Genomic DNA, 14490 nt, shown 5'->3' with positions numbered 1-14490 from the left:
ATGAAATTTCAAACTGCAAACAAAAAAAGTGGGGAGAATTCTGCAATAGACTAGATCCAAGAAAAGACTCAACAACACTGGAATATCATCGGATTATTAAATAACACAACACTTCCAGATACTGATCACTCTTCAAACACAATCTCCTCAGGAATTAATACAGCAGCAACAAATAAACAGATGGCAAATATACTAGCCAACCATTACTCTAAAGTAAGCAAACTACAATACAACAAAGAAGACAAAAGGCATAGAAAAATTGCAAAAAATCTGCTAATTCAATCCAGAACCTATCCTTCTGAAGACATTACTCAAGACCTCACAATGATAGAATTAGAAACAGCAATTCGTCAAATTGATCGTGAGAAATCGCCCGGAGTTGATCTTATCTTTGGACGCATGATTAAAACATGGGAGAAAGAGCCAAAAATCTGGAAAACCTCAGTCATTATACCCCTACTAAAACCTAACAAAAACCCTAGTGACTGTAAAAACAGACCAATAGCTTTAACTAGTACTCTCTGTAAACTAAATGAAATGATAATACATACTAGACTTATGAATTGGCTCTTAGAAAATAACAAGATCAACTACCATACTGCATACAGATCTCAACACGGTACAGAAGATCAATTATTTCATCTTTGCCAATCAGTCATAGATGGCTTTCAAGAAAAACCATCAAAGAAGACAAGAACAGTCTTCTTGGATCTTACAGCTGCCTTTGATTGCGTTTGGAGATAAATGTTAATAAAAATTGCATACGATACTAGAATAAGGGGAAATGCATTAATTTGGATTTCAGATTTCATGAAAGGAAGAAAAATTAAAGTAAAAGTTAATGGAATTTATTCCAGCATGCATTTAACTTGGAATGGAGTCCCACAAGGTTCTGTTTTAAGTCAACTTCTATTTCTCATCTATGTGGAAAATATTCATCCTCACATAATAAATGCCACAAAAATAGCATGCTATGCAGATGATAGAGTGATCTGGTACACAAGCAGCAATCCTCAGCAATCTGAAAAAGTCATAAATAATTCAATAAAAGACTTAGAAAGATGGGCAAAGGAACTTAATTACAAATAAACCCAGAAAACACAAAACTGAGTGTCTTCTCCTCAGATAGAAAAAATAGACACAATTACAACTCCCCCAAAATCAAAATATATAATACCAAAACAGGAAAAATAGTCTCCAAAATACTTAGGCCTAACCCTAGATACTAAACTGAAATTTACAATTCATATTACAGATATATCTATTAAAGCTCTTAAAAAGCTTAATATCATCAAAAGGCTTTGTGGAACAAAGTGGGATGCAAAACGAAGACACTCAAAATTACATCTATGGCACTCATATGACCCACTATAGAATATGCCTCATCAATCTGGGCTCCAGCTTCTACTAGCTCAAAAGAAAAACTTGACAGAGCACAATCAAGAGCAGCAAAAACTATTATAGGTGCAGTTTCATCCACAAATAATTTAAAAGCTCAAAAAGTGTGGGCTTCACATACTAGAAGACAGAAGAAAACTCTACACAGTTAAATTCACTAACAGAATCAGGAGCCATCAACAGGATCATATCTCATTCAGGACTTTCGATGCCAGGACAGGAAAATCTAGACCCTAGTGTATTGTGAAGATCATATTGTAAAGTAGATGACCTCTAAAAAGATCATCTACTTTGCAATATGATATGAAATTAGAAAACAGATCGACTTAGAGCAGCTGTCCATTGAAATAAGAAAAGAGCCATTCTTTTCCACTATAAAACTACTTAAAAACACAATTATTAACTTAAATCTCCTAGAACCTTGTTCAAAAAGGATTCACAGCATGAAAATAAAAGAAAAGGACTTGACAGTGTATGTCACTTAAATAATCTAAACCATGTCATTGCTACACTGATGGATCATCTGATGAAGCACTCAACCAAGGAGGATCAGGAATTTTTGTAACTCTACCTGGAAGTGAGGAAACACAAATCAAAACCACATTTGTCAAAATAGCCTCAAACTTCATTTGTGAATTAACAGCCGAAAAGCATCTCTCAAGTTCTATCTAATTCAGTAATAAACATTACAGAAGGAATAGCCATCTCCAGTGACTCAAAATCTGCAATTGAAGCATTAAAAAATGGAAAAACAAAACTCACACAGGAAATTAATGAACAACTAACAACTTTAAATTTGAAAAATAAAAACTGTACACTGCAATGGATACCAGCTCATGTAAATATTGAAGGCAATGAGTGAGCAGATAGACTAACCAAAGAAGCAAGACACTTACCTTAAAAATTACACTCACTATCACTAACTGATGCTAACTCTGTTGCAAAAATAAGTTTGGTAAAACAAACTATCAAAAAGAATGAAATTGGTGAAATTAATGAAAATAGAGAAATAACCACATTCATCACCAAACTAAAGATGCTAACAACGGAACATTTTAAAGGCGTGAAAATCCAGCTGGACGGTACCAGAAGCTATGAAATATGCAAGAATTGTCCAGGAGTCGAACTAACACTTGCCCATATCTATTCTTGTCCAGCAATTGCTGCTGCTGCTCTAAAGAAAATTGACAATAACCCTAGAGAAAAGCTTTACTCCATCAAAGTTCAACAGAATACCAAATTCTACAGGCCACCGATCATATCTAATAGCTCTTTCACAGACTTGACACCAGCAACAACAATAGCTGTAAAGCTGTGGATAGGATTTGCATTGATGATAGCACACACCATTCCTCTTCTTCATTTGGCAAATCTTGTCATTCAAAGCTACAAGCACTTCAGTAATCAGTGTCTTATGTTGTGATCTCCTTGCTCTTTAATGGGACAAGGATAAACTTGTAAATGTCAACACTACCAAAATGCATTTTTGTTTTATTTCACATAAGAAAGGTCTCCTTTATCCTGATAACATTTGATAATATCCAGATTTCCACACATAATCAAGTTTCAACTCAAGAGACACTAATACATTCCAAATCTGTCTTACCCTGGAAACTGCTCACACCATCCCAAATATTGTGAGCAGTATTTCAAGGTTGGAATATTCTTGACACATTTGAGTGATTGACTAATAACTCCTCTCAGATTGACTCTGTCATAGACATTCTCTTTCAGTTTTATGCTTATTTTATAGATATTTTCTTGGACAATATTCTAATGAAACTGGCCACTATCATTTTTCCACTTTCTTCTAAGGCTGTAAGAATATGAACAGTTGCTGTCAGCATCTAGCTTCAAACATGCAACCTAACTTCTCTTTATATCTTTCATTCCTTTGCTTCTGTTCTTTGGAACATCCTTACTCATTTTGTGTTTGCCAAAGACAAAACCTTCAGTTCCTCAAGAAATAAATATCTTTGGGCGTAATCGCAAAGTTAAAACCTTTTTTGAGAATGTCAGATTCATTTTTTGTGAGACTATGATTTGACAAATTAAAGATCACTTTGTCGTCCAGGAGGTTGTTTTGTGTCCGATATTTTTTCTTGTAAAGTTCATTGAATTTTTTAATTTGTTTGTCTTTATAAAGTTTGAAAGTTTTTACATGACTGCGTTGTATCATTTGATCTATTTGGTTCCATATGGTATACTCTAAATTGTTAGAAATGTCATCAAAGAACTTACGGCAATTAATATCACTTTTATTTAGTTCGTACCTCGTGTGTTGAATCCTTTCTCTTACAAGCGCCAATGAAGTGCGTAGATACATTTTTTTAGCTGATATAGAGTTGATATGACCTCTGACTATGAGGAACTTTGGAATGATGGAGAATTCCCTGCAACGTTTAAGGAATGTTAGGTAGTTCAAAAGTTTGGCCTTTCTGCATTTTTCGCTTTCCATGCACTGAACTTTTTATTTCATTAAACTGTTTAAATTAAACATATTTGGTCGTTTGAAAATTAAACATACAAACTTATTAATAATTAAGGGGATACAAATCCCTTGTTGTTCAACAAGGTTATAATATACAAAATATGTTATAATATGTTATTATAAAATATGTTTTATGTTATAATATACAAAATAAGTTTGTATTATTATAACATAAATTGAAAACCGTTTGGCTTTCAATTTGTTATAATATACAAACTTATTGTTTTAATACTGACCATATTGTAATGCGTACAAACATCTTACATTCTTTGCCTACCAGTTTCGCTAGCAAACTGTCCAGCTCTTTCAAGTCATTGACGGAAAAGCATAAAAAAACTAGTAAATGCAAATTGAAAGGAACATAAAAACGTTGTAAACAATCTAGTAGCTAAGGTTACACGTTCGCATGACAGAGACTGAGAGGACTTATTGTTCTTATTCATTATCACGCATGCGTGTTTGTTGTAAACGCGTAATGTGATTACTGGCTAGCTGTAGTTCAGATGGATTTAGAAAGAGGATCAGGTTTTTCCACGAACTGTTCAGAATAGTACCCTGATTTCTGTTGAGGTTTCCGCTGGTTATTAACACTATTGTAGCTTCCTTGAATAAACAATGTCTGTAGTCATCTCAACACGTCTCCTTATGATAGAAAGGCAATCCTCAACTTGAAGAAAAACAAAGATATCATCATTACCGAGGCTGATAAGGGAAATTCAACAGTTATCCTTAACTCTAAAGACTATCATGATAAGTTAAACGTATTACTATCAGACAACTCTACCTATAAGATCCTAGACAGAGACCCCACCATAAAAAATCATAATGAAACAAACCAACTAATCAAAAATTGTAACATTTGGCCAGAAGAAGTGAAGAGAACACTAAAATCCTCATATCCCATCATTCCCAGACTATATGGGACACCTAAAATACATAAAAAGGATATACCTCTTCATCCAATTGTTGATAGAAGGTCATCCCCAACTTACCTTTTGGCCAAGCATCTTGCAAACTTATTAAATAAAATAAGATCAACAGAATCCTATATCAAGAATAGTCAGCACTTTGTACATAAACTCCAAGCCATTATGATTGCATCAACAGACATGCTAGCCAGTCTAGTTGTTGTATCCCCTTTTCACCAATGTACCAGTAGAAGAGGTAATAAACATCATTCAAGACCTCTTTCCTCTAGACATTACACAGATGTTTAGACACTGCCTTCAGTCTAATTTCTTCAAGGGTAACAACACTATATACCAACAATTAGAAGGCCTAGCAATGGGAAGCCTGCTATCACCATCTTGTGCAACCTTTTCATGGAAAAACTTGAAAAAGAAATTCTCTCCACAATCTTCCCTAGACCATCTATATGGTGGAGATATGTAGATGATAATTTCATTATATGGCAAGACAGCTTAGAAAACCTAAAATCGTTTGTGAATAAAATCAATTCAATACATAACAAGATAAAATTCACTCTGGAAGTAGAAAACAACAGCCAACTGCATTTTTTAGACATCTTGATAAAGAGACAATGAAATAGTGTCAAATTATCTATTTACAGAAAGCCTACAGACACTGGAAGATATCAACATTATACTTCAAACCATCACAGGACACACAAACTGAGCATTATCCATATGTTGAAAAATAGAGCCCAAAAGTTTATATCAGAAGAGGAGGATACACAGACTGAACTCTCACTAATGGCCAACACATTATCACAAAATGGATATCCTCCGAACATCATCAAAAAATATCTATACGGTGACAACCTCAGACAAGAAGAATCAAGCTCCCAGCACATTTCTACTGTAGTGATCCCTTTCATCAGGTCAATTTCTTATCAAATAGCCAGAATACTAAAAGTCTACAACATCAGAGTGGTCTTGAAATCAAGCACCAGCATCATACAGGTTGGATCCCCAAAAGATAAGGTGCCATTCTACAAATATCCAGGAGTATATTACATTCCTTGCTCCTGTGGTCTTGCGTACATCAGACAAACTTCATGGAGTTTAGAGATCAGACAAAAAGAACATGTTGGTGATGTAAACCACAACAGAAGTATTTCTTCTGGCTTAGCACATCATTTCTCTACGTCTAACCACATGATAGAGTGGCAAAACAGCTCCATGTCATATTTGGATGACGACTATGGACATCGTTTATTCAAGGAAGCCACAATAGTGTTAATAACGGGCAGAAACCTCAACAGAAATCAGGGTACTATTCTGAACAGTTTGTGGAAAAACCTGATCCTCTCTCTCTCTAAATCCATCTGAACTACAGCTAGCCAGTAATCACATTAGGCATTTACAACAAACACGCATGTGTGATAATGAATAAGAACAATAAGTCCTCTCAGTCTCTGTCACGCGAATGTGTAACCTTAGCTACTAGATTGTTTACAACGTTTTTATGTTCCTTTCAATCTGCATTTACTAGTTTTTTTATGCTTTTCCGTCAACTCCTTGAAAAAGCTAGACAGTTTGCTAGCGAAACTGGTAGGCAAAGAATGTAAGATGTTTATACGCATTACAATAATGTCAGTATTAAAACAATAAGTTTGTATGTTTAATTTTCAAACGACCAAATATGTTTAATTTAAACAGTTTAATGAAACACAAAGTTCGGTGCACGGAAAGCGAAAAATGCAGAAAGGTTAAACTTTTGAACCACCTAACATTCCTTAAACGTTGCAGGGAATTCTTCATCATTCCAAAGTTCCTCATAGTCAGAGGTCATATCAACTGTATATCAGTCAGCTAAAAAAATTTATCTGCACTCTTCATTGGCCCTTGTAAGAGAAAGGATTCAACACACGAGGTACGAACTAAATAAAAGTGATATTAACTAAAGTGATAATAAAAAAAAGTTCTTTGATGACATTTCTAACAATTTAGAATATACCATATGGAACCAAATAGATCAAATGATACAATGCAGTTATGAAAAAACTTTCAAACTTTATAAAGACAAACAAATTAAGAAATTCTATGAACTTTACAAGAAAAAATATCGGATACAAAACAACCTCCCGGACGACAAGGTGATCTTTAATTTGTCAAATCATAGTCTCACAAAAAATGAATCCGACACACAAATATCTTCTTTCCATTTGAAATCTTTCTTGCATATATGTACTAATATGGCATAAGTTTGGCACTCTTTTGTGTATGGATTTGATATTTAAAAAAAAAATTATTTAAAATTTAGAACAATTCTGTAAGTTCTCTAAAGCAAATATTTTATATTTTAAGACATATGATATAATAATAATTTTTTTTATTCTATCAGGCATACATGAGTAGAATTCCACATAATCACTACAGTGATTTGACTCATCAAGAAAAATTGCTTTTATTTATTAGTGGAGGACTTAATTCTCTTGTGGGTGGAACTCAGTACTGGAGTTTCAGACACATATTACCTCATTTCTATTCTCCAGGTAAGAATCATATTTATCATTTTGATTATTGCAGCTGTTTTAACATTGGCTTGAGTGGCCATTATATGTATGCTCTCTGCTTGCACAGTGACATCATTATGCTTATGAATGCATTAAGCACAGCTAATATAATGCATATTTTTATTAAACAATAGTGTAATACTCATATTAACATTATTTTTTGGATGTAATTCAGATTGGTTGACTTTTTGGTAATTGTATGCATGCTATTTCAGACTAGGTAAAAAAACAGTTTGCTTGGGGTAAAAAAAAGTGATTAGAAATAAATACTTGTAATTAGAGTTCAGACTTCTGAATCATGGGAGGTCTAATGAGTTGTTTCAATATAATATATAAAAGAGGCTGCTGCTAGTGCGTGAAGATGGATGCAACTTGTGATGTGAGCTGTTAAAAAAAGATTAGTATTAGTAGTAAGGAAAGATATTATTGTGTTTATTTAGTAACAATACTGGTTTTTAAGTTTGCACTATTTAAAATGACGATTTTTTTTTTGTATAATTGTGTGGTATTTTATTAGGATTTTACTGTCAAGGTATTGTCTTCATGTGTATCAATTATATTCAATATGGTAGCTGCCAGTTTTAGTACTACATCTAGCCCTCACCTTTTAAAGACTACATTATTTGTAACTTAATTAATGATTTTGTATCTTGCTATAAAATCTTCACTTAGGTTACAAGATGCATACATACACATGTGGTATCTATGCATCTTGTTGTTTAAAAATGTAGCAGGTCTGAGACAGGGTGTGTGTGTGTGTGTGTGTGAGAGAGAGAGAGAGAGAGAGAGAAATGTAGGGCAGTGGGAAGTGCTGGGAGACATAAGTGTTTTGATCTTGGGATTTAGTGGTGGTGTAGATAGTGCTTCTGAAACAGTGATTTTCAGTTTGTGGATGCCAGTCGTGTGGAAGAGGATGGAGAGAATGTTAAAGACCTACATATAAATTTAAGTTTGGACAGTTAAGCAGACTGAGATGGTTTGTCTGATGGCTACAATTGTGTTTGTGAATGTCAATTGAAAGCAGAATGTGTGGAGAGAGAAAAGAACTCCTGAGAAAGGAGATGGAAGGAATGAAGACTGAGTTAAGGAGGGAGAACGAAGATTTTGGGAGGATAAAGAGGTTGGCTAGTGTGAGAGGAATAAAGTAGGTGTAAGAGAATGTCATCATTCTCTTACACCTACGGGAAGAGAGGAAATTGTAGAAAGTCATGAGTGTAGGAGCAAGGGACAGAGAGGTGAGAGGGATGAGGGGGGGAGAGAGAGAGAGAGAGAGATTGGAACTAATAAGAAGTCAGATGGAACAATAGAGTATGGCAATGGTAGCGAAAAGGGGTGAAAGTGTGGAGGAGATGATAGTAATGGTTCAGACAAATGACCTGAGAGGAATCGTGAGAGTGACCATGCAGTCCTGACTTGAAGGATGAATAGGCATGTGAAGGAATCAAAACAGAAGGGAGTTATGTTGAATTATAAGGCAGGTGACTATCATAGACTTAGAAATCAGCTTGCAGCAGCATGCAATTTGAAATCGATGTTGGACATAGTGCAGCAGAAATGTGTCTGTGGAAAGATAGTGTGTTGCTCCAGTATGATAATGAGGAAAAGAGCAGTGATGATGAATCAGATGATAGCAAGAATGGGCAGGAAAATAGGTCTGGGATATGTGGATGCATGGAGTATGTTTGAGGATAGAAGAGAGCTATATGCAAGAGATCAATTATATTTGAATGCAGAAAGTTACAAGTATTTCGAAAGACTGTTATTTTCTGATGAGGTGAGTGTTGGGACAGGAAAACTAGAACTGCACAGGTGGAATGTTGTAGGTTGTAGTGGCTTGAGAAATGAAGGAGTATACACTATATTACAGAGCCAGGTAATATGAGGGGAATAATAATGACTATAACAATACTAGCAGTCCACTGGTTTTTCTGTATACAAATGCTAGGAGCATTAGGAATAAAGGAAGTATATTTATGGGATTCATTTACTTAGTCTCTCCAGAGGTTTTTGGTGTGAGTGAAACTTGGTTAACTGAGGAGATGTTCTAACAGGGATAGAAATTGAAGGATATAGCATATTTTGGCAGGATCAGGAAGGTAAACGTAGTGCCAGAGTGTTACTCATGATAAGAGATAGATTGTGCACTCTCATGGTGGAGAATCTCAGTGGAAAAAACCCTAATGGCTTTGAGAGTATATGGTGTGAGATAAATGTTTATAAGACAAGATATTTAGTGGGATGTTGCTACAAATCAGATAATACAGATGGTGATGAGCGGGAAATGTTTAGGCATTAGTTGTGGAAAGTGTGAAGCAAGTGATCCTTATAGGGGACTTCAAGTATAGTGATATAAACTGGTCAAAGGAGACAGTATGCGGTAATAAGGGAACTAAATTTCTGGATATCTTCAGGGGCAGCTGTCTTAGGCAGTATGTGGTGGAGGAAACATGAGGATTAAGAGATTTGATCATAGCATCAGAGGATCTAATTGTGACAGATGACATACTTGCCCCAGTTGGTGAGAGTGACCATGCAGTCCTGACTTGAAGGATGAATAGGCATGTGAAGGAATCAAAACAGAAGGGAGTTATGTTGAATTATAAGGCAGGTGACTGTCATAGACTTAGAAACCAGCTTGCAGCAATACAATGAATGAAAGAATTTGAAGAAGGGTAATTAGTGCATGGGAGAAAAAATTGTTGACAGCAATGACAGATTGTATATCTTGAGTGAAGAATTCGGAGTCAAATGGATGACAGCAGGAATTGCAGAAGAAAAAGAGATTATGGAAGGCATATAAAGAGAGGTGGAGAGCAGTTGCATGAGAAAAATAAGCCTCAGGCTAGGAAAGTGACTAGCATCTTAAGGTGAGAAAAATTAGAATATTATAGGTGACTGGCACTGCAATCCAGGGATAATCCCAAAGAGTTTTTTACTATATGGCGAGTAGGAGGAAAAATGATAGTGGATTGATTATCTTGCTTGGTGGAGATGGGAATCAGGTTACCAAAGCAGATGACATTGCTGAGCCATTTAATGATCACTTTATTAGTGTTTTATCATGGTACTACAGGCTTTATTCCTAGAAGGATAATGAGTGGTGAAGTGTTAGAAGTGAATGAAGAGTATGTATACTGAATATGCTAAATGCCAATAAGGCAACGAAACTAAATGGAATTTCACCACATGTTTTAAGGGAAATGTGCTATGGAACTGACTGTGCCATTAACTTGGCTGTTTAATGAAAGTTCCAATGCGATAGGTTCATGGAGAGTGGAAGGAGGTAAGATATCATTGTATATCATTGTGTAAGTTGTGATTGAATGGAGTTATCAGACTATAGGCCTGTTTGTATTTCTTCTGTAGTTAAGATTTTGAAGAAATTGGTGAGAACTTGTATTCAGAATTGGGCAGGTGAGGGTAATATTATTTATGCAGGCCAGCATGGATTTATTAAAGGGCACTCTTGTTTTAGTAATCTGGTTTCCTTTTTCAATAGAGTAACAAGAGAAGTGTGGATGAAGGTAATATACACTGTCTTTTTTGGATTTTTCCAAAAGTAGTACCACATGAAAGTTGATTTTTAAGTTGCATCATATGTGTTTGGATATCAGGCTAGTGGATTGGAGATTGCTGTTTAATCTTTATGTCAATGATGTTGTCACAGGACTACGGGGAATGTTCAGTTGTTTTCAGATGATGTGAAGCTTGAGAGGTTATTAGTAATAGTGCTGATATTTTGGCTCTTCAAGAGGAGTTTAATAGGCTGGAAAGGTGGACAAATGAATGGGGATGACAATGTAATGCAACTAGATGTAAGGTTTTGGTGGAGTTATACTGGAAGAAGTGGAGGAAGCAAAGGATCATGCGGTGATTGCAGATAGAGATTTGAAGTTCCACGGGTATATTGCAAAGATTGTGAAGACATCTCAGAGAATTGCAGCATTGTCAAGGAGAACATTGACCATGAGAGATAAGTGTGCTGGTCCCATTGTATAAAGTTTGATCTGACCACATCTGGATTTCTGTGCTCAGATCTGGTCACTGGGATTTGAAGGGGATGAAGTAACCTTTGAGAGGGTGCAGAGATTGATAACAAAAATTATCAGGACTGTACAACATTGATTATGAGGATAGAAGGTAACCTTGTAGAACAAATGATCTAGACATTGAAGATATTGAAAGGATATTATTGTATTAACATTGAGGAGATTTTTCATATGGTAGAACAAGGGTAAGGTCCAAGGACAAGGGGCCATTCATGAAAGTTGCAAAAGAAGGTAGTGAGTAAAAGAGTAAAGAGTAAGTTTTTTTGCATGAGAAGTGGTGAACATACAGACTGTGGATGAATTTAAGGAGTAGTATGATAGACTTTGTGTTGACTAATGTTAACCTTCCATTATGAGTCTTGTGACTCCATGTTGGTCAGGAAAATAATAATAATAATGTGTGTTGTGTGTGTATGCAAAATAGAAAAGGCTGCTTCTTTTCTCCCATTTGAGGAAGCAAAATGATTGTGATCAGAATCATTCTTTGCAGTTAACCAAGCAAAACCATCAAAAAATAGTGTTACCAGGAATGCCAAGCCTTAGAAAATTTCAAGGAAAATGAAGATGATATAATTCTTCCTGCAGACAAAGGAAATGTCACTGTAGTCCTAGATACTGAGGAATTTAATTACAAGATGTCTCAGTTCCTTCATACCAATATTTATTTGGTTCTTGAGAGAGAGAAAGAAAGAAATATGACTCGAGAACTTCATAACCACAATAATAATCTCCTCAAGACCACTTTGGAATTCCCTAGAGAATTAAGATTATTCTCTGCACACTCTCATTCCTTGCCACAGATTATGGTGTACAACAACAAAAAAATACATTAGGAAAACACTCCACTGAGACCAGGTATAGAAGGGATTGACTTTCCTTCTTATAAGTTATCTAAACATCTGGTTAAATTATTGAAAGCTTTAACAGGGTCTGCTAACTTCTGCATTAAGATTTCTGAACGCTTCGTATCCATGATTAAAAAAAAATACATTGTCAAAGAGATGAAATCATGGCCAGTTTCGATGTCACTTCTCTCTTTATTAATGCACCCACGAAGTATTAGCGCTTACAAGATAAGTTATGTAGAAAAGTTATGACACTTTTGATTCATTGTATAAATAACATAGTTACTTCCTATTAAAAACACTATCTACAAACAGATTTTGGCCTTGCTATGGGTAACTAATATTAAAGATTGTTCTAAATAGGATTGAGGCCAAAGTTGAGGCAGAGATGTGTGAGGAACAATCAGCTTTTAGGAAAGATAAGGGTACCAGAGATCTGATCCTTTGCCTTAGACAGATCATAGAAAAGTATAAAGAATTTAGACTCCCTATGGTAATGCTTCAGAGACTACTCTAAAGCTTTTGACTGTGTTCAGCATGTGAAATTGTGAGAAGTAATGAAAATAATGAGTTTTCTTCAACACACAATTAGGTTGATAGCTAAGTTGTACAGTGAGCAAGAAGTCATGGTAACAACAGGTGTTGGATTAACTGATTGGATTCAGGTTGGAAAGGGAGTTAGGCAAGGATGCCTACTTTCTCCTCACCTGTTTAATATCTATGCCGAGGACATCATGTGTGTAGCATTGGATGAGCTTAAGACAGGAATTAGGATAGGTGGTAGATTGATCAGTAATCTGTGGTATGCTGATGATACAGCACTTCTTTGTAATGACAAGGAAGAACTAGGAGAAATTCTTAACAAACTTAATGAGATTAATCCTAGCAATACACAGATTATGGTTTTTTCAAAGGCAATACAGACAGGGAAGCTCCTGAGAAACAAGTGTACTTTAATGGAGAAAGAATTGAGGAAGTCAACAAGTTCGAGTACCTGGAATCTATTATTAATGTGAAGAATTGCTGTTCAGAAGATGCCAGAGGAAGATTAGGAATGGCTAAAACAACAGTCAGAAACTTGTCTAAAATCTGGAATGATTAATCTATCTCCACAGGAACAAAGTTGAGGATTTTGGATGCATTTTTCCAACAGCGACTTAGAACCTAAAGAAGTCCTATAAGACCTTTAGGTTCCAAGGAAAAGGATGTGGTGTCACAGAAGGCTGTTGAGGATATCATATACTGAAAGGCAGACAAACCGATGGGTACTAGAATTGATTGGTAGAACTTTAAGGTTCCTTAGAAAAGAGGTAGGCCCTTGGAAGGGATAGGCCATCAGTGAGATGGATGGTGTCTGGAATGACTGATCTTCAGAGAGTTGCAGATTCCAGAAAAGCATACAACAGGACCACCTGGTGAGGACCGGTGGCACTGAGCATCTCAGTTACTTTACGGCATCTTGATGATGTCCAATGAATAAATGGATATGGTAAAACCCTCTGTCACCTGTACTAGCAAATATATACTTAGAAGCCTTGGAAGAAAAAGTTGTAAATACCTTTCCATTAAAACCAAGACTGGAAATGAAATATCGATGATGTGTTCTTGATTTGTAGCCATAGTCCAGATTCACTCCAAGAGTTCTTGAACCATCTTAACAACCTACATCCTAGAATTCAGTTTACATTGGAGCTAGAAGTTAATGGTTCCCTTCCCTTCTTTTTCTGGATGTAAAACTAACACATTCATTGAAAAAACTGAAGACCTCTATCTACAGAAAACCTACACATTTTTACATATATCATCATGCTCAGTCTTATCAATAACCACCCCAAAAACTTGGTATCATTTCTACTTTGGGAACTGCACACATACTCTCATCAGTGAAGAAATTACCAAACAGTTATTTTCTTTTATTGACTTTTCAGAAGTTATCATAAACAGACTATTTTTTAAGCTCCAGTTTAACCCACCTGCACACTATATTGAAATATTGGAAAACTAGCGGAACATTGCGCCTTTTGATCAGATTTTCAGCGTGATGAGGGGAATCCTTATATGGGGTTTTTTAATTGAAGGTGAGTTAGCCAATCTCATATGGAGGTGGAAGGGATTTTCATCCCATGTACAGACAAATCGACCTTCAGAACACACGTAGTTACAAACAAAAGTACTGTTGTTGGTGATGATGGGTGATAGATGGCATTGTGATGGTAGGAGTGTTATAGT

The 14490-nt window shown here is 35.6% G+C and overlaps 1 protein-coding gene across 4 annotated transcripts in view; it reads left to right on the top strand.

Annotated features, from left to right (window-relative positions):
• LOC150098208 (non-canonical pre-mRNAs endonuclease FASTKD5, mitochondrial-like) overlaps positions 1-14490 on the top strand; it is a 120975-nt gene that overhangs the window by 34668 nt on the left and 71817 nt on the right. For all 4 annotated transcript variants that reach the window (XM_090406300.1, XM_090406299.1, XM_090406301.1 and 1 more), the window contains exon 3: positions 7196-7346. In XM_090406300.1, the coding sequence (XP_090262426.1) occupies positions 7196-7346 (151 nt within the window). The remainder of the gene's footprint in view (positions 1-7195; positions 7347-14490) is intronic.

The sequence above is a fragment of the Typopeltis vanoorti genome, chromosome 16 (assembly GCF_054136105.1).
Source record: "Typopeltis vanoorti isolate ZY-2024b chromosome 16, IOZ_Tvanoo_1.0, whole genome shotgun sequence".
NCBI lineage: Eukaryota > Metazoa > Arthropoda > Arachnida > Uropygi > Thelyphonidae > Typopeltis > Typopeltis vanoorti.
Note: the sequence above shows the minus strand (reverse complement) of the source record. Positions and strands in the feature narration are given on the sequence as shown.